General features: G+C 37.7%; 1 protein-coding gene across 19 annotated transcripts in view; it reads left to right on the top strand.

The window, feature by feature from the left end:
• eif4g3b (eukaryotic translation initiation factor 4 gamma, 3b) overlaps positions 1-22,094 on the top strand; it is a 314,500-nt gene that overhangs the window by 211,969 nt on the left and 80,437 nt on the right. For 17 of the 19 annotated variants that reach the window (XM_073031699.1, XM_073031706.1, XM_073031707.1 and 14 more), the window contains 4 exons: positions 1,688-1,813; positions 8,746-8,884; positions 13,076-13,114; positions 17,033-17,767. In XM_073031699.1, the coding sequence (XP_072887800.1) occupies positions 1,688-1,813; positions 8,746-8,884; positions 13,076-13,114; positions 17,033-17,767 (1,039 nt within the window). The remainder of the gene's footprint in view (positions 1-1,687; positions 1,814-8,745; positions 8,885-13,075; positions 13,115-17,032; positions 17,768-22,094) is intronic. The other 2 variants (XM_073031702.1, XM_073031700.1) reach the window with 2 other exon arrangements.

Genomic DNA, 22,094 nt, shown 5'->3' with positions numbered 1-22,094 from the left:
TTCCTGGCCACTATCCATTATGTGCAGCCTTTTGTTTCCACTTAACACATCCTAGCCTTTGTCACTAATTCCATTCTTCCCTCCTTTGTCTGCCTCTCACAGTTCTTTACTTGGATCCACCTAGGGCTTGCCAGCTCTTGTTCCATCCCTTCCTTTCACCTCTTTGTACCATCCCTTCCTTTCACCTCTTTGTTCTTGCAATCTCACCGCTTTATCTTTCAGTCCAGATTAGGGGCCTTGACCTGAAACTTTAACTTTAGGCAGCAACTGTGGAGGGAAACTTTAACTTTTCCCTCCACAATTGCTGCCTGACCTACTGAATTCCTCCAGTTTCTTGTCCATTGTTCTAGATTCCAGGATCTGCAGTCTGTTGTGTCACAATTTGGAGGCATTAGTCTGTTATAATTTTATCATGTTTAGTGCTGCTCTCTTGGAATCGCACTTTCAGCACTTTCAATCATAGATTGCTAGTGTCAGCTGCATTTTATTTCACTCAATCAATTCAGGTGTATGGCATATCTGGCAGATTGGATTCAATCTAGGATTAGTTTCAGAACTGCATATATTTATAAAGGTAAGCAAGTAGACATAATCAAGAGTTTTATGTGCAATGCCAGAGGTTAATAGACAGCTATAGGGAAAAAGGTTATTTGTTGCTAGGTTAATACATCATTTATTTGTTTTTGACCACTTTGTTTCGTATAAAATCTGTGGTTCTTTTTTTTTTGTGGCTGTGTTGTTCTGGATTGCTATTGCTCTTTCTTTCATGTGCATACACAGTCCATTTGAAAAACTTAAGGCTATGCTGCTGCTGAGGCACTATGTTCCAAGGGTGTTTCACCTTTCCTCTCTTTTAGATTACATTAAAACAGAATAGGATTGGTTATGTTAAAAACAAAGCTAGTTCTGCCATCTTGTGAAAATACCCCAGCATTTATCTTAAGTCAGAGTATTACATTTTGTAAACCTCAAATTTATTTGAGGCTTAATCAAAAAGAGCTAATTTAGTTATCACAGCTTCCAGATACATCCAGCAGTGCAATTTCTTGATTCTTTTATATTCTGAATGATTTTTACATGTCTTCATAGTTGAAACTGCTTTTGAATGATTTTGGGGGCAGGATGCTAGCGCAATGCTATTATAACACCAGTTACCCAGGTTCAATTCCACCACTGTTTGTAAGGAGTTTGAACGTTCTCTGCGTGACTGTGTGGGTTTCCTCTGGGTGCTCTGGTTTTCTCACACGTTCCAAAGATGCGGGTTAGTACATTAATTGGTCACATGGGGTATCATTTGGCAGCACAGGTTCATTGGGCCAGAAGGGACTGTTACCATGTTCTATCTCTACATAAATAAGTGAGTGGGAATATGGAATTCGTGTAGAATTACTGTAAATGATGTTTGCTTGGTATGAGTTCATGGGCTAAAGGACCTGTTTCTATGCTGTATTCTCTGACATTTTCATGTATTTCACATTATTTACATGAGAAGAAATTAAAGTTCGAAACTTGAAATCAAGCGTAATGACCACCACTTTCCTACCATAAAGCTAGAGAAATTATTTATACTACTCAATTTGCATGACATCTGTTTATATTTCAGAGCAGGGAATGTTTAGTTTACAAAATGGTTTTTTTTAAACCTGTGTTGTAAATAAAAATTTAAATTTTGGAATCTTTTCTGTAGATTAGAATCCGTGACCCAAATCAAGGAGGCAAAGACATCACTGAAGAAATAATGTCAGGCGGAGGTGGAAGTAGGAACCCAACACCTCCTGTTGGGAGGCCAAACACCACACCCACTCCACCTCAGGTAGTGCGAATTTATCTGATGACTTCAATATAATGAACAATAATTCAAAGCACATTGGTGGTTGTCAAGAGTTGAGAATTGTATTCATCGTTTCAGTTCTCTCTTATTTTGGACCATTCTAACATATACAACAGGATCTTCACCAAAGCAATATCCTAGAGTTGTGATAAGCACCATCAGAACCGGTGTGTCAAAGAATATTTAACAACTGGGGCAAGTTGTCATTGGAAGAATTTACATGCCTTAATGAGATCGTGGAAGTTTGTGTTATGAATCTTCCTAATTTGCAACACCATTAATTATAAAAAAAATTGTCTGAATGGCAGCAGAATGGGCATTAGTTAGTCTATTTTTTTAATAATGTTCATAAATGATATAGATGAAGGCATGAAATTTATAACTCTTAAATTTTCCGATGACATAAGATTGGAAGAAAAATAAGTTGTGAAGAGGAGACGAGAATACTACACAGGCTTTAGATAAAAGTACATTAGTAGAGAAAGATCATGTAAAAGGATTGTGACTTTGTAAATTTTGCCAACAAATAATTAGGGAAGCTGACTGAATGTTAACGATTATTGCTAGGGAGATTGTATGTAAAGGTAGGGAAGGTATCCTTCTGTTATGTGGAGTACTGCGTGCAACATTGAATACTTTATTTACATAAGGAAGTTAAGCATTAGAAGGGAATGAAGAAGTGAAGAGGGAGTTGCACTAATTAGAGAACATAACAGTACTTAGGATATTCTGCAGGGATCATCTAATGAAGGCATCTGGGTAGAACCTAAGAATGAAGGAAGCAGTCGCTTTGCTCAGGGTATATTATAGAATCCCAATGGTCAGAATATATTTAAGGGAAAGATATGAAAGCAAATAGCAGAAAGGTGCCAAAGCAATAAAGTTATGGGGGGGTGGGGTGGAATTAACTTTTCCAAAGTTGACTGGATTTGCTGAGTTCAACAAGAATAGATAGGGGTAGAATTTGTGAAGTGCATCCAAGTATTTTTTTGAGGAAATAAGTGGGAATTTGAAAAGAGATTGGACAGAGGCGATCTTTACATTCTTGAGTAATGTAACAGTAGTTAGAAATGTTGGTGGGAGAGCACTTTGGGGCAGTAACCATAATTCCAGGTTTCAATGTAATTATGGAATGAGATGAGGTTGATCTTCAAGTTAATGTCTTGAATTGGTTAGAGGGTGATTTCAGGGAGTTAGTAAGTGGTCAGGGACGGTATAGTTAAGTGTGAAAGGTAAAGACAGCAAGATTAAGGGATATTGGCAGTTTGATTGGGAGAAAAGAAAGAAAACAAATGGCAGGTATAGGTGTTTGGATCTTGAGCGTCTCCTGAGGAATAGTGTGAAGGAGAGAACTTAAAATATGCTTGGCAAGCAAAAATAAGGAGAATCCCAAGACATTCTATAAGTATATCAGGAACAAGATGGCAGCTGGGGAAAGAATTGGTTTGCTTGAGGGCCAAAGTTTTAATCTGTTTGTGGGGGGGAGGGAACAGAAGGATGTGGACATTATCCTAAATCAATACTACTTCGCCAAGAAGTGTGTGGAAGATGGTGAATTTAGGCAAAGTCACGTTGATAATCCAGAATATGTCAGTATTGAGAAGTTGGAGGTCTTAGATGGGTTGCATAAGGAACTTTGTAAACGTCAGGCTTGATGGGGAGTTGAGTATAGGAGCAAAGATGTCCTTCTGCAGTTGTACAGGGCCCTGGTGAGACCACACCTGGGGTATTGTGTGCAGTTTTGGTCTCCAAATTTGAGGAAGGACATTCTTGCTATTGAGGGAGTGCAGCGCAGGTTCACAAGGTTAATTCCCGGGATGGCGGGACTGTCATATGTTGAAAGATTGGAGCGACTGAGCTTGTATACACTGGAACTTAGAAGGATGAGAGGGGATCTGATTGAAACATATAAGGGATTTGGCATGCTAGAGGCAGGAAACACATTCCTGATGTTGGGGGAGCCCGGAACCAGAGGCCACAGTTTAAGAATGGGGGTAGGCCATTTAGAATGGAGTTGAGGAAAATCTTTTTCACCAAGAGAGTTGTGGATCTATGGAATGCTCTGCCTCAGAAGGCAGTGGAGGCCAGTTCTCTGGATGCTTTCAAGAAAGAGTTAAATAGAGCTCTTGCAGATAGCAGAGTCAAGGGATATGGGGAGAAGGCAGGAACAGGGTACTGATTGTGGATGATCAGCCATGATCACAGTGAATGGCGGTGCTGGCTCGAAGGGCCGAATGGCCTACTCCTGCACCTATTGTCTATAATGAAGGTATTTGAATCTCCCTGAGTCACAACTGAGGTGTTAGAAGACTGGAGGATAACTGGTGTTGTTCCTTTTATTTAAGAAATGCTTCAGTGATAAACCAGGTAACTATAGGTTGGTGATCCTTGTGTTATCAGTCAGAAATTTGTTGAAGAAAATCTTAAAGAATGTTTAGAAATCCGTCTGGAAAGAAAAATAGTGGATTCTCGGAAACAGGCAGTTTGAAGGTGAGACATTAGACTTTGTCTAAATTGATTTTAGTAAGGTATTTGATAATGGTCCTGAATCCAGCAGGTTAAGTAAGGAGCATGGATGGGATCCAAAGTGAGCTGGCTGATAGGATTTAAAATTAACTTGTTAATTAAAATTTAATTTTAAGATTTAAAATTAACTTTTTCTGATTCAAAGTTTATGATTGATGGGTGTACCTCAAAGATTGGTGTTGGGACCCTTGTTTGTTACATTAATGACTTTGAATGTAGGAGCTATGATGTAAGTTTTTAGATTACAAAGTTGGTGGTGGTGTATATTGTGAGGAAGAGGAGTGGGATGTAGATCAGATGGAAAATTGGTAGAGCACTAGCAGGTGGAATTTAATCCAAACAAGTTTGAGGTAATGCATATTTGGGAAATCAAATAGGGTAGGGCATCACTCAGTGGCCACATCATTAGGTACCTCCTATACCTAAAAAAAGTAACTACTGAATGTATGTTCATAAACTTCTACTCTTGTAGCCCATCCACTTCAAGGTTGGATGTGTTGTGCATTCAGAAATGCTCTTCTGCACACCACTGTTGTAATGTGTGGTTATTTGAGTTACTGTTGCCTTCCTGTCAACTTGAACCAGTCTGGCCATTCTTCTCTGATTCCTCATTTTCAAGGCAGTTTTGCTCATAGAACAGCCACTCACTGGATGTTTTTTTTGTTTCTCACCCATTCTCTGTAAACTCTAAAGAAGGTTGTGCATGAAAATCCCAGGAGATCAGCAGTTTCTGAGATATTCACCAACAGTCATTCCATGGTCAAAGTCACTTGAAACACATTTCTTCCCCATTCTGAACAACAACAGAACCTCTTGACCACGTCTGCATGCTTTTATGCATTGGGTAGCTGCCACAAGACTGGCTGATTAGATATTGCATTAACGAGCAGGTGCTCCCAGCAAAGTGGTCTTTAAGTGTATATAGGCTGCTCAGAAATTTTGATGAACAGAGGAACCTTGGGATCAGGGCCATAATTCCCAGAAAATGAAAATTCAGGTAGCTGAGGTGGTGAAGTAGTCATATAACACATTTGCCTTCATAGATCATAGAATATAAAAGTTTGGCTGTTATGTTGCAACTTTGCAAATTATTGGTTCGATTACACTTGGGCATTGCTTGCTGTTCTGGTTGCCATACTTGGATGTGCTGATGCCAGAGGTAGAGTTCAGAGATTTGCCAGGATGTTGTCTAGAGTGGAGGACTTCAGATTTGGGGGAGACTGGATAGCGTTGGTTTGTTTTCCCTGGAACGAAGAAGGTTAGAAGTATATAAAATTATAAGAGGCATAGGCTGAGGTAGACAGAATCTTTTTCTCTTGGTAGGATTATCACAAACAAGAGCATATGTTATTGATATTGAAGGAAGGAGTTGTAAAGGGGATCTGAGCAAAAATTTATTTTTAGACAAAAATTGGAAGGATTTTTAACCAGTGTGGAGAAATGGGATAAGTCTAGGTGGGCAGAAAGGTTGGCATGGGTACCTTATCCTGTGTTGTACAGCTATGACTCAGTACTAAGGTTTTCCTGGTTAAACAGGAAATAGTGAAAATAGTCAGCAGGTCAGGCAAAAATGATAAGAAACAGAGTGAATGTTTCGGGTTGAAGTCCATTTACTATTTCTACGCCAAAGTAGATAGATTCCTGATAATCAAGAAATTGAAAAGTTACTGTACAGAGGTGGGAATATAAAATTATGTTCTCATCAGCCATGAGCTTTCAAAATGACTGGGCAAGCATTAGGGGTTGAGTGGCCTACTCCTGTTCATAATTCATATATTCAAGAATTTCGGCTTGACTCTATAAATGGCACTACTGATTTCCATTTGCAATTAAATGAAATGATTCCCAACCAAACTGTCATATTGTTCTCTTCTACTCCTGCCTGCATTACTTTTGTTGACCACTAAATTAGCTTATAGATGAAGGAATTTTGGAATGTTTCCCTTGACCCTCATCAATTTTTACAAATGCACCAAAGAAAGAATCCTATTTAGATGCATCAAGGCTTGATCTAGCAACTGCTCTGTCCATGATGGCAAGAAACTACAGAGTTGCAGGCACAACTCAGCACATCACAGAAACCAGCTCCCACTGAATGGACTGTGCCTACACTTCTTGCTACCTTGGTAAAGCAGCTAACATAATCAAAGATGCCACCCACCCCAGTCATTCTCTCCACCCTCCCTCTATCAGATAGAAAATACAAAAGCCTGAAAACACATACCATCTGATTGAAGGACAGTTTCTACCCTGCTATTATATGATTATTGAATGGTCCTTTAGTATGCTTAGATGGTCTGTTGACCTCAGAATCTGCCTTGCTGTGGCCTTGTGTATAACAGTCTACAGGGGCACTGAACTTTCTCTGTGTTGTGACATTTATTCTACACTGCTATTATTTTACCTTGTACTACCTCAGTGTGCTGTTCTGATGAATTAATCTGTACGGATGGAATGCAAGATATGTTTTTCACTGTACTTCAGTACATTGACAGTAATAAGCCAATTTACCAAATTATAGCTTCTTCATACTCAGAATATCTATGAGTTGTCCACAAGGCAACTGGCGTAAGGCCCATCCACTACTTTAGTTATTAGCATCCAAGGTAGCATGTGGTGCTTAAGTGTCGTAATGACAAATTCACTGAAGGTGACCGCGTACATTTTGGCTGAATTTCTACAGCCTGAGGTGTGTGAAGTCTGATTGCCTTTTGGAGCAGCTGCTGAGCTGCCAGCTGTCCTTGCTGACAGAAGAAGTATTGTTGCCAAACCTCTAGCCCAAATGTTTGAAAAAAATTCCATGCATATAATCCAATTTACATAATGCAAATGACAAGTAATTGAGCTTCCACATTTAATTTTAAGGTAAACTAAATTGAGGGTTTAAAAGATCTTTAATTCAGTACTGTTGAAGAAATAGAAAGTAATTTTTGCTTACCAGGTCAGAGAAGTTGAAAACTGGAAAATATTTTTCAAAGTGCATTGGAGTTGAGCATTAGAGGGAGACACTATTGATTACAGAGCCTTTTTTTTTTAGCTTTTCAGCTTATTTTTAAACTACTGGAACTGAATTACAGCAGTATAATTACTACATAATGTAATTACTGATATTAAAATTGTAATGTGAAGATTTGCTGAAATGAAACAATGAAATGTATGCTTACACATCTTGTTTGAAATGTTGTCTGTGTTTCATGTCATATTAAACTTTATTTGTTTGTCTTCAATGTCACAAGATTCATGTTCCCGCTGAGTTAAACTGAAGTTACAATTAAAATGTGCATTAGATTGCTCATAATTGCCCCCGAATTTAGACTATGGATATATCCATTCCTGTTATTTGCTGATTTATTTTGTAATAGATAGGGTATTTTAAGGTGTGTGTATGGGAGGGGAGATGTCCTGATAATTTTCTTCTCAATGAAAAATTTCATTCAGCACTCCTTCAAAATCATTGTCAATGTGACTTAAAGTGGCAACTATCATGGATTCAGAATGATGGATTTGTCTCCATAGTTGAGGTATATATACTATGACCTGTAGGTAGAACTCAGGAAATGACTATTTGTAAGTTTTTGCTCTTAAAGTTTATCCTATTTGTCTCCATCACTTATGAGAAAATGAAGATTGACACAGAGAAAGAATCTGTCCTATTCCATTTTTTCCTATTTTCTTTTCCATTTTCCTTTTCATCACTTTCCTGACAGTTAAAGATCTATGTTGATGATACTTGAGGGCGTCTGAAATTAGGAATTTACTAACAACAAGCAAAATGTTTTAAAACAATAGAATAACTGCATACAGGACTTATAAAAGCCTTCAAATTCCAAACTAAAGTTTTATTTAGAAAGATTAAATTGATTTAAACAGATTTATGTTGTATTCTGACATTCAGTGATGCAGACATCGGATTTAGATAACTGCCGACTTAAAGTAATTTGCAATTCAATTCTTTAAAGTTAATCCCTATCTTAACTGGTTACAACATCTTTAAAAATTGCCAAGTTAATTTTCTGGTCGAGCACACTATTTATATTCATTATTTCATGATGATAATCTTTTGGAAAAAAATCTGCTGCATGTTAATGTTGCAATAAGAGGTTAATAAAAGAGAGGAAAACATTGAATTGAACTTTTTATATTGCAAGTATTGGCCAGTCCTGAATCAAAAAGGACTCTTGAGGGGAACACTGAGAACTTATTAGCAATGTTCTGTCTGTTTGTCTTTCCTGCTGTTGTTAATGGTTAATCCTGTTTTCTTTCCCTTCTCATTCCTGCTTACTCCATCTTTCTTTGGTTTTGTTTTATTTTAATTTATTGACCTATTACGAAATTTCATGGTAAACTGTTTTACATACTTTCCTCTCGTTATGTGTTCCATGTGCTAGTTTTTGTGTCCGCACCCTCATTATCCTCACCTATTGTACCTCAAATCCCAGCAGCTGCCCAGTCAGGTTGCAGATCATGCACCAGTTTTTGGAACTGTGGAAAATACTCACGTGGCATCAAATGTGGACTTCAAGCAAGGTTTGTTCATTTCTACTCTGGCATAGTTCTTGTAATATTTCAACTGGCAGCTATTATTCTTTGAGTATTGACCATCTAGTGGGAGAAGTGAATTAAAGGATCCTTTTTTCATTTTGTAGATCGTCTTCCAGTCAGGTAGCTGCCAAGAGATACTTGTGTGAAATTTTATGTGTAGCTTGATTCACTTTAAGTCTGATTTTCAGTAGTTTAACTAATTTAGTTTCATTTACATTATCTGTGGAAGAAAATTTCCAACTGACACTGAAGACTTTGCATTAACTAGTTTTCACAGTACCACAAGTATCTATTATTGCCCTCTTGTATATGTTTATATTAGCAGTTAGGTTTCTTTTTGTGCTTGATACCAGTTATGTTAAAAATTAGCAGAAGAAATCAATATGTCTAATATTTCACAGTAATAATTGCAATAGATTTTGACTCTATTGGAAGTTTCTATTGAAGTAGCATGAGCAACTAGCCTTGATTATTTTCCAATGTGCAGGTCTAAAACAGAAAGTAATGGGTTACCAGTAAATTAGGTAGTATAGCAATTAACCATATAACCATATAACAATCACAGCATGGAAACAGGCCTTTCCGGCCCTCCTAGTCCGTGCCGAACTCTTAATCTCACCTAGTCCCACCTACCCGCACTCAGCCCATAACCCTCCACTCCTTTCCTGTCCATATACCTATCCAATTTTACCTTAAATGACACAACTGAACTGGCCTCTACTACTTCTACAGGAAGCTCATTCCACACAGCTATCACTCTCTGAGTAAAGAAATACCCCCTCGTGTTTCCCTTAAACTTTTGCCCCCTAACTCTCAAATCATGTCCTCTCGTTTGAATCTCCCCTACTCTCAATGGAAACAGCCTATTCAATTCAACTCTATCTATCCCTCTCAAAATTTTAAATACCTCGATCAAATCCCCCCTCAACCTTCTACGCTCCAATGAATAGAGACCTAACTTGTTCAACCTTTCTCTGTAACTTAAGTGCTGAAACCCAGGTAACATCCTAGTAAATCGTCTCTGCACTCTCTCTAATTTATTGATATCTTTCCTATAATTCGGTGACCAGAACTGTACACAATATTCCAAATTTGGCCTTACCAATGCCTTGTACAATTTTAACATTACATCCCAACTTCTGTACTCAAATGTTCTGATTTATAAAGGCCAGCATTCCAAAAGCCTTCTTCACCACCCTATCTACATGAGACTCCACCTTCAGGGAACTATGCACTGTTATTCCTAGATCTCTCTGTTCCACTGCATTTCTTAATGCCCTACCATTTACCCTGTATGTTCTATTTGGATTATTCCTGCCAAAATGTAGAACCTCACACTTCTCAGCATTAAACTCCATCTGCCAACGTTCAGCCCATTCTTCTAACCGGCATAAATCTCCCTGCAAGCTTTGAAAACCCACCTCATTATCCACAACACCTCCTACCTTAGTATCATCGGCATACTTACTAATCCAATTTACCACCCCATCATCCAGATCATTTATGTATATTACAAACAACATTGGGCCCAAAACAGATCCCTGAGGCACCCCGCTAGTCACCGGCCTCCATCCCGATAAACAATTATCCACCACTACTCTCTGGCATCTCCCATCTAGCCACTGTTGAATCCATTTTATTACTCCAGCATTAATACCTAACGACTGAACCTTCTTAACTAACCTTCCATGTGGAACTTTGTCAAAGGCCTTGCTGAAGTCCATATAGACTACATCCACTGCCTTACCCTCGTCAACATACCTCGTAACTTCTTCAAAAAATTCAATAAGGTTTGTCAAACATGACCTTCCATGCACAAATCCATGCTGGCTACTCCTAATCAGATCCTGTCTATCCAGATAATTATAAATACTATCTCTAAGAATACTTTCCATTAATTTACCCACCACTGATGTCAAACTGACAGGTCTATAATTGCCAGGCTTACTTCTAGAACCCTTTTTAAACAATGGAACCACATGAGCAATACGCCAATCCTCCGGCACAATCCCCGTTTCTAATGACATCTGAAAGATCTCCGTCAGAGCTCCTGCTATCTCTACACAAACTTCCCTCAAGGTCCTGGGGAATATCCTGTCAGGACCCGGAGATTTATCCACTTTTAAATTTCTTAAAAGCGCCAGTACTTCCACCTCTTTAATTGTCATAGGTTCCATAACTTCCTTACTTGTTTCCCACACCTTACACAATTCAATATCCTTCTCCTTAGTGAATACCGAAGAGAAGAAATCGTTCAAAATCTCTCCCATCTCCCTCGGCTCCACACATAGCTGACCACCCTGATTCTCTAAGGGACCAATTTTATCCCTCACTATCCTCTTGCTTTTAATATAACTGTAGAAACCTTTCGGATTTACTTCCACCTTATTTGCCAAACCAAACTCGTATCTTCTTTTAGCTTTTCTAATCTCTTTCTTAAGATTCCTTTTACATTCTTTATATTCCTCGAGCAATACCTTTACTCCATGCTGCCTATATCTATTGTAGACATCCCTCTTTTTCCGAACCAAGTTTCTAATATCCCTTGAAAACCATGGCGCTTTCAAACCTTTAACCTTTCCTTTCAACCTAACAGGAACATAAAGATTCTGTACCCTCATAATTTCACCCTTAAGTGACCTCCATTTCTCTATTACATCTTTCCCATAAAACAACTTGACCCAATCCACTCTCTCTAAATCCCTGCGCATCTCCTCAAAGTTAGCCTTTCTCCAATCAAAAATCTCAACTCTAGGTCCAGTCCTGTCCTTCTCCATAATTATATTGAAGCTAATGCTATTGTGATCACTGGACCCGAAATGCTCCCCAACACATACATCTGTCAGCTGACCTATCGCATTCCCTAACAGGAGATCCAACACTGCCCCATCTCTAGTCGGTACTTCTATGTATTGTTGCAAAAAACTATCCTGCACACATTTCACAAACTATAGTGTAACTATAACAGTGCAAACAATCTGGGTTCAATTCCACTACTGTCTGTCATGACGCTGTTCTCTCTTGACCACGTGGGTTTCCTCTGGGAACTCCAGTTTCCTCCCACATTCCAAAGATGTAAGGGTTAGTAGGTTAGTTGGTCACATGGGTGTAAGTGGGTGGCATGAATTTGCTGGATTTAGAAGGACCTGTGACCATGTTGTCCATCCAAGTAGAAATCAAAAATAAATTATAGTCAAGTTGCCTCATGTTAGCTCATATAATGCTTAAAGACAGATTTCTTCAGAAAATGAAAACCTGTCTATTTTGCTCTATTTAAGAAAGCCATTTTCAATTCCTTTGACAAAACAGTACAGATAGTATTCCTCACATTCCCTCTTAAAGTACCTTTTTAAGAAAGACACATAAACTGCAAGATATCTGTTAAAGCTTTGAAGGGGATATTTTGGTTAATTAAGTACGGAGGTATGGCAGAACACAGTTTTCATGACAGTGAATTGTGATGAAAATCACTGACCTGGCAGTACAGGTTATTATTTAGTATTGAGGTATGATTTTGTCCCCTACCTTTTGAACCTTTGCATTTTCTTATTTTGCTGAAATTATTTTGAGGGAATTGGTGTCTCAATCCTTGAGTTTTACTCAAATATCAAGTATTGTGATGAAATATGTTAACTTTAATTATTATTAAATTAACTTGAGTCAACTGCCTGTATTTTTATTATGGCCAATTCTTGCTTTATTTTGTTTCTTGAATTTAGCTGATCATGTTCAATGTTTTGATGCAATTAAACAATAATTTTAAATTAGCTTTGAATTGAGCAATATTAATTATAGAAAGCAAGTATAAAACTAGCAGTTTTAGAAAAGCAACTTTTAATTCAAAATAATGAACTTGGAAATGTACAGATTTCAGTGATAATGTAGAAGTTATTCCTAGAGTAAGGAAGTTTTACACAAATTATTGTCTTTAATTTTCTGTATACAATTTATTGGAAAGCATACTGGAAATTTTGTTATACTTCCAGCACAAAGTCATAATAGTTTTCTTTGAAAATTTGGTTTTATTGAAGTACTTTTAATTGACTGTATTAAACATCTGGAGTTGTATATGCAATATTTTCTTGGAAGGGACCAATAAATTTAAATAAATTAATATTTCCTACATTTACAAGTTCAGGTATGGTATGTGCCATAAAATGTTTTTATTTATTTCAGTGGAACGGACTGAAACTGCTGTTACAAAACTGAAAACAGGTATGGAATTAATATAATTTAAATGTTCACAGTAAAATGAAACAACATGTTTCAATCTCAGTACTACTACTGTTCAATCTCAGGTTTGCAATTCTGAATGAGGGACATTTAACTGAGTGATTAAGTTAAGAAAATTGACAGATTTTGCTGCCTATTGAGTGATGGAAATAGAATATCCCAATGTTCAGTACTTTATCACAATACAGGCAGTCCCCGAGTTACGAACGTCTGACTTACGGACAACTTGTAATTACGAACTAAGGAAGGAGAACGCCGTCCGCCATTTTAAGTCGGACTGCAACGCCGTCTGCCATTTTAAGTCTGTAGTTGACACTGTGTTGAGTGTTTAACTTTATATTTGGCTTAAATTTTTTTTAGTAAGATTCACCCTGACCCCCCCGTTCCGGTTGGCTGGTGCCGCAGTGAGATCAGCTGGAGAACGGAGGTTCGCGAGTTCGATCCAGTGAGAGACTGCTCCTGTGCCGGGTTGATGTCGATCCATTGACTCCCGTACCAACCGTGCCGGGTTAATTTCAAGCTCACAACTTGACCTCGTAAAAGAAAAACACTGCCACCTCCAGTTTAAATTCCCACACAGAATATTGCGGAGGATCAAATACCCAAACCCAGCACAGCCCCCACTTGTCCCATTTAGCCTGTCTCAGTGCCGTGGTCCTTAGGACCCAGCTCGGGAGCCGGTGAAGCTTGGGACCCGCCGCCCGCAGTGTTTCTATTCCATTGACGGGAAGCGATCGCAATTGAAAATAAAGTGGAAATAATAAAGCATTTGGAAAGAGGTGAAATGCCATCGGTCATTGGAATAGCGTTAGGCTGCAGTCGGTCAACGATCGGAACAGTTTTAAAGGATAAAGGATAAAATGAGAATAATGGAGCATTTGAAAGGCCCTGCCCCGATGAAAGCTACAATTATTACTAAGCAACGCAGTGGTTTAAATATTGGAATCCATATGTTTCTTAAGTGTTTTATATGCATAGAAAGGTAAAATATATACTATATACAAAGACAAATGTTTGACTGATGCTAAATAATACCGGATGTACTTGTTCCGACTTGTGTACAAATCCGACTTAAAGACAGACTCAGGAACGGAACTCGTACGTAACCTGGGGACTGCCTGTATTTACAAGCTTGGTTTTAATTATTATATTGTCACTTTATTTTGGAAGTGTGTTCGAGAGTCCTTCATATATTTGATCCACTGATTTAATTTTTGCTTTGTAATATGACATTCATAGAACAACACAGCACAGGACTGGGCCCTTTAACATGCATTGAACATGATGCCAATCAAAACTAATCCTATCTGCCTGCATAAGTTCTGTCTCTTTATTTGCTGTTCATCTATCTGTCTATCTGCTTCTTAAACGTTGTTTCTCATATTTGCTTTACTCCCTCTTCTGGTAACTCATACCAGGCACTTCCATCTCTCTATCTGTCTCTCTCTCTGTTTCTACCACTCCCTCTCTATCACCCCTCCCCCATTCCCCCTCTATCCCCCTCCCCCCCATCCCTCTATCCCCCTATCCAAATCAAAATGTAATTTATTCGGGTTTACAGATGATACAAAGCTAGGTGGGGGAAAGTGAACAGTGAAGTCATTGAATCTACAAAGCTTGTAAGTTAAGCACCAGGTCAAGCTGTTAGAAAATGGAGTACTGTATGAGATTGTGCATTTCCTTCAGAAGAATTTCAACAAAAATAATTTAATATGGTGAGAAACCGATGAATGCTTGTGTACAGAGAAATGCAGAGATTAAATGTGCAGGTACAGCAAGTATTTATTTAAACAACTGCCATAGACATTTAGTTAACCGATTTGTATATTTGCCAGATGATGTACATCTCTTTTGCACAAGTTTACAAACATTTGCCGAGATTATATAGGGTTTTTGGAACACTTTGGAAGCTCTGCATTTTTAGTTTCCGAATTTAAGAATCTATCATCACAAAATTGATTGCATGTTGCTTATATGGAAACAAAATGAGAAAGGTTGCTTTGTACTTAAGTTTAGAAAAGTGAAAGGGGTTTTTACATAAACAAAGAATATATGACTAAGGACTAAGAATAAATGCCAAGAAACTCTTACAAGTTGCAGAATTCATATCAGGATGCAATGAAATGACTTTCTATAGTGCTTAGTAGATTTTTAGAATTCTCTCTGATTCCCTAAAGTTTAACTTGCAGGTTGAGTAGGTAGTAAGGGTGGCAAATGCATTATTAGTATTCATTTCGAGAGGACGAGAATATAATAGCAAGGATGTAGTACTTAGGCTTTAAAAGGTGTTAGTCAGACCACACTTGGAGTACTTTAAGTAGTTTTGGGCCCCTTGTCCTGGCATTGCAAAGGATCCAGAGAACCTTCATACTAATGATCCCAGGAATTATAAAGGTTAATGCATGTGGAGAGTTTGATGGCTCTGGGCTTCTACTCACTGAGGTTTAGAAGAATGAGGAGAATCTCATTGAACCATATCAAAAATTAAAAGGCATAAATAGAGTCGACATGGAGAAGATTGTTTCCCATAGTGGAGTAGTCTAGGACCAGCTGGCACAGCCTCAGGATGCAAGGACACTCATTTAGAACAGATATGAGGGATATTTTTTTTTACCCAGAAGGTGATGAATCTGTAGAATTCATTGCCAGAGATGGCTGTGGGAGCCAAATAATTGTGATATTTAAAGTGGAGGTTGATAGGTTCTTGATTAGTAAGGGTGTCAACATTTACAGAGAGAAGGCAGGCAAATAGGGTTTGGAGGGAAAATAAATCAGCTCTGAAGGAATGGCAGAACAGACTCAATGGACTGAATTACCTAATTCTACTTTTATGGCGTAAGGTCTTGCGATCTATCTTAGAGGTACAGGTGCTCAATGGTTGAGTGTATTTGTGGATAAGATTTTTGATCACTAAAGGATGTGAAGACACAGTGACCAGATAGGAAAGTTGATTTGATACCGAGTTTGTCACAGTTTTATTAAGTGGTTTCTTCACATTTAACATCCCTTTAATCCTGCCATTCATAACCTTGCTTTCATCTAAATAAGGCCAACTTTTTGAACTTCTCCACTGAACCTATTCAACCTATTTTTAAAGCCCTGCATAAAGCCTATCGTTGCCTATTGCACCACATAATATGCTACATGTAGTTTGGTGTCAATCTACTTTATTACACTCCAGTAGAGCATCAACAGATGTTTCTTATGCTGAAAGGCAAGATGCATACAAATTGGGTTTTATTTAAATTGCAATGACTTTTAACAGACTTAACATCACAAGTGATTCAGTTTACACAAAATTCTGGAGCATTTATGTGATTTTCCAAAGCAAAGAAAATGAAAAACTAAGTAAATTGTGCTATGACTACAACCTATCAAATAAAGGTTGTACTGCTCTCTCACTTCTACATGACACTATGTATATAATAATCATTCTACAAGGATTTAGCAAGAATCATTTTCCAAATGCCTCAGTTTATAGAGTACCTTTAAAGAGAAGACCCAAGGATCTGTTATAATGACACTTAATTGGTAAAGATCTTTATTGCAACCCAAGGACTGATTTGTACGTATTGCTTTTATAAAAGGATTTTGATATATTATGTAACCATTAAGTTCATTTTCAAATTTTTGTTCTCTAAACACAAGTATGTGGACGTACTTGATATCACAATTAACATGTAATTCATGCTGCATTAAGAAAAATGTTATTAATAAAGTTTGCTTTTGTTTTCTGGGTTTTAATCATCTATATTTCTGTGTCAGATTTTTGAAAAGATGCCTTAGGTGGTTTATAATTATTATGTTGTATCAAATTATTTTTGTTTACATTGAAGTATTAACTTTTTGTAAACAATTGGCATGTTTACTGAAATAGAGTCCCCTTTTCTGTTCACACAGAAGAAAAACCAAAGCAGGAACTACCAGTGAAAGGTTCTTCCACAGATGTTAGAACGGAAATTGCTGAAGAAAAGGAGATTGATGGCGGAACTTCTGATACAGGCCCTTTACTGGAGGAGGAAGAAGAGGAGGGGGAACAGGAGGAGGAGGGGGAAGTGGTGGCTGAGGAGGTGGTAGAGGAAGAAGAGGCAGTCTTGGTGGAACATGTTTCTAGTAATGCTGTTTTCCCAACTATGGATTCTACTGAAGGAACATCCATTTCCAGTGAGGAGAAGAAACTTGCACCTAGCATACATTTGCACATAGATGTGGAAAAGGATAAACAAAAAGAGCAGGACACTGAAGATCTATCCGAAGAAACAATTGTTGCTTCATTTGATGAAACCGTGGTACCTTGCACTGTTGTCTCAACTAAAGAAGTGAATGGCATTGCAGGCCAGGAAGTATCACAAAGCACCTTGGAAGGTGTTTCACAAAACTTTCCATTGTCTACAAATGTAGAGAATGCAGATAATCTTAGGACAGAAGCAGACGCAGAGGTGACACTTTCTTCTCCTGCTTATTCAATTAGTCTGGAGGCTGCAGCAGAGGAAGAAAACAGTGAGGAAGTGCCTGTTAATGATGACAAAGATGAAGATGTGGAATGCAAGGAATTTCTGAAAGTTGAGGAGAAAGAGGTGGAGGAAAATGAATCACAACAATTAAACTCCAAAAAAAGCCCTGAGATTTTGTATGGTAGGTCTTCATTGAATAAGACTGTGTAATCGCAGATATTTATGTTAAAATTATTTTAGTATAATGTTATTCTTTTTTAGATATGAGAATATTTTTGTACCTTCGAAATTTTTTTCCAGGTGAGAATATTTTTGAAGGCTTTTCAGAGTAGAGACTGTTAGTGCTGTAGCAGACTTTGATTAATAGTTTTGTTTTCATTGCTTTCAGATACCCATAGAGTTATTACCCTGGAGATCCAAATATCTTTTTGTTATTATCCTGTTCATTATTCCAATATTGAGCTCCCCCTCCCCCATTCCAAAAGAAAACCAAAACGGACAGAAAGATGGCTCTACTGATTGCCAGTGAAATTTGATTACTTAATTAATACAAGGTAGCAAAGAAATTACTTTCATACATTTTTAATGTTTAACAAGCAAAGTCACTTTAATAAGCAAGTCATATAAATCTTGGTTCAGTCTTTGATCTATCCTGAATTACTGATTGTGCCCGAGTTATTTTAAGATTCAAATTTGGCCTCTGTTGGAGGGGGAAATGAAATTTATATTGATTTCACAGTGCTACCTTAAAAAATGTAGTGAACTAGAATCAAGCTGAGTTATGCCTTTCCTTATGACTGCATTAACCTCTGTTACGTACCCCGTAACTGGGTCACTTACCAGCAAAGATAGAGAGGTCCATTGAAGTCTGATGGTACTATTTTTAACAGTATTTATTGATAGAAATACACAAAAATAATATCAATGCCAACACACAGATAATATACGTTGTAAATACTAAATCTAAAAGCGCGGGTATAATAATAATCAATAAGAAATAGCTCTATCGTTGTCTAGGGGATAATGTATTGTCCGATGGAAATATAAAAGTCACTTTAGTTCAGTCAAGCTGTAGGCTGCAGCCTTTGGTTAGAGAGAGAGACGGGTTAAAACTTGCCCATTCCTTTTATGATGTCAATCCTTCGAGAGTCGTTGGGAGTTGAGTTCCCCGTTGTTAGCTAAAAACCGTTTTTCCGTGGCAAAGGCCACCGATTCTGGGCAAATGGAAGCGGACGCACGTGGCCTTCCACCGGCTTTTGCTATTACGGGATCGCTAGCGTTTCTTCTGGTGCGTCTGAGGGGCTGTTCCCCCAGACCCTCTTTTTATCCTGACTCAAAGGGTCGCAGATGTCGATCAGGTTGGGATGATGCAATCCCTCCACCAACCTCCCCCTCGGTTCATTGCCTGGGGGGGCTTCGATGCACCGTGCAGGACGCAATACACAAGTCCGTCTCCAAGAGACAATAGCCGGTATCAATGGGTCCGCCTTTCGGAGGCCAGGACACATTCCAACCCTTTTGTGGATTCTGCATGTCTTTCTCTCATTTCCTGTGTCCCCTGAACTGACTTAATAGTGATCTTGAGATTCTAACAAAGGAGGGGGCTACCCCGCACCCTTCGGCCCCTCAGAGCTGTGGCACATTCGTAACACCTCTGATTTCAACTCAACTTCATAATAAATACAGTTATGTGTGACAATTGCCACCAAGGTACAAGTTCCTTTAGAATTGAGAGATGACAAGATATTTTTTGAAGCACGTGTTCTTTTCAAGCAGAGTCTTTAACCCTGTGAAAGTCTTATCTTTTTTCTGAATTAACTTTGTGAATTTTTTCAAAATTCAAGATGTGTAATTTTTAACCATCATCGGTGTTCAACTAGATTAAATAAATATCACAACAGAAATGATTAGGATCTGCTGCCAGTTGCTGTAAATTGTGTATCTGTGGTTATTTTACAATATGTAAAGCATGCTGATCTCGTCAATGGGTTACATTTATGCAACCTGATTACATTAAAAAAGGTAGTCTGTTGAAATGTGCATAAAGAATTAAAATTACTAGTTTTTAAACAGGTACGTTATATGAGAACATTTTCATTTTGAACAAATACCGGAAACCAAAATAATATATTACTGGTTATACTGGGCATCATGGACATGATCAAATTGTGGAGACTGCTAATTTTTGAAATCCATAATTAATCAGTGTTTAAAAATGCATGGCAACTGATGTGATTGAGCAGGGCAAAAATCAATGAAAATCTGCAAAAGAAGTGGAGAAACAGAATGTGATCTGAGTACCTTGCAAAGGCAGGTAGAGGAATAGGACAATGGTGCTTTGGATTTTATAAGAGTGCAGAGTGCTGCAACAATTAGCAACTTGTAGTCGTTCATGCTTTGGTTGTAGTTTGAGTCTGATGTAATTTTTGAACAGTTCATAACAGAGCAAAGCTTATTTTGCTTTATTAAAGGTGCAGCAAAGTATCACCAAAATTATAACAGAAGTGTAGGTTCATGTTTACTGTTGTGTTGTCAAGGATTTGATGGGGTGAATATGAGTGAGAATTTCTTTATTTGGAAGGTAGTGGTGAACGTTCATTAAATTAATATTTCTACTTGTATGAAGAGGGAAGTTGGGAAAAATTTATTTCTGTAGGAACTTTGCCACTGGTCACATTTGGGGCTTCCTTTAATGGAAAATTGGGCTTTATAAGGATAAAACAAGCTAATGGAATTATTAGGGAGCCTGAAAAGATAATGCTAATTGGCCACCTTATTTGAAAATTTGTATTGTCTTATAGTTCTGTACAGCAACTGCCAAAGAAATAAGACTTTTTAATTACTAATTGCTATTAGAAAGCTGATGTCAAGAGAATTAAAATGGTTATCCAGTAAGTAATAGATTCATACAACAGGAAAAATTTACCTTCAGCCTACCTAGTCTGTGCTGATCATCAAGCACCAATTTACACTAATCCTGTTTTACCCTTCTCATATGCGCAACAACTCCCCCATTTTCTATCACTCATCTGCAAATCAGAGACACCTTACAACGTTCAAATACCAATCCATTCTTTGGGTTGTGGGAGGAAATGTTCGTGGTCACAGGGAAACCCCATGTAGTCAGTACTTGAGGTTGGGATTGAATCTGAGTCACTGAGACTGAGAGGCAGCAATGTGCCGCTTACTACTTTTGAAATAATCACATGTAGTTGGGTGCATGTGCATTCATGCACTTGAACATGTTGATGTATGTCATTTTCCAGTTACATGATTTTCATTTGATGCTGGCATTTTCAATCACTGAATGGAAGAATCCTTGAGCTATTGAAATTAATCTGTCTCATCTGCAGTATAGATGTCAGTAATACATTTGCGCTTTTGAATATCCCTGCTGTCTAATAGGAAAATGGATGCAGGAGAATGCTATGTAATACTGCAAGACTCCTCCTCCACTCAACTAAATCAGGACTGAGTTCCCACTTTGTTTTATATTACTTACAAACTTTAATGAAAACAGTTTGTATTCTGCTTACTTGTAAATTCACTAATGGCTCTCGTTCTAATCATGATATCAAGTAGTTCCTATTATAGTACTGAAAGTTGGCAATATAATTTTGTCCAATGGGATCTTATTTGGATCCTGTACAGTTGCAGTTTCCTTTTAAGCTTATGCATGTTCAGGATGAAGGAAAATAATTGAAGAATTCCTTAGTATCAGTCTTGTCAGTAGGTCCCAGAAAGGGTCAGGACTCCACAGATCAATGTTTACAGTTTCCACATCCCAAAAGCAGAGCTCTGATTGCTTTTATCAGAATTAATAATTTCCTTTAGAATGTCACATCTGGCTCATGTATTGACTGAGATATAGTTCTTCGCAGCGAATATTTGTCACTTTTTAAAACCTATGGAAAAAGTGCAGTTCCTTAAATGACTTGACAGTGTTCACCAATGTTACCTATGAAATTTGTTCATTTCATAATGAATTTCATAAATTGGTCTTGTAGATACAGAAACTGAGGAGCAGTAAATAGAAAGTATAATGCAAGTAACTGCAAAGCAATTTACTGTGTTTCTTTGCCTTGAATTAGAAGATTAATATAATTTTTAAAAAACTTTAATCCCACATTTCCAGGACGTTGGTGCTCAACTAATACTCAATGCTCAACTAACTATATGTTATTTCTGTTAGTAATCCAAAGCACTTACAATTCAATTACTTTTTTAAAGATGTTACACAATAACCTTTCTCTAATGCTATTTTTGTTTGGTGAATAAAGATACAACACTGAGTCTATTAAGGAGCACTAAACTGAGGGATGACATATTTTGTCACATACTTCACAGCCTCAACATTTGATGTGGTTGTTAAATGCTGCAGCTAACTGATATCAATGTTCTTGGATGAATTATCCCATTTTCTTGGTGATATTATTTAACGTCAATCTGCCTGAATAGATTTCAGCTTCAAATTACATAAACTTCTACAGAACGTAATTGTAGTTCAT

Source organism: Hemitrygon akajei, chromosome 29 (assembly GCF_048418815.1).
Source record: "Hemitrygon akajei chromosome 29, sHemAka1.3, whole genome shotgun sequence".
Taxonomy (NCBI): domain Eukaryota; kingdom Metazoa; phylum Chordata; class Chondrichthyes; order Myliobatiformes; family Dasyatidae; genus Hemitrygon; species Hemitrygon akajei.
Note: the sequence above shows the minus strand (reverse complement) of the source record. Positions and strands in the feature narration are given on the sequence as shown.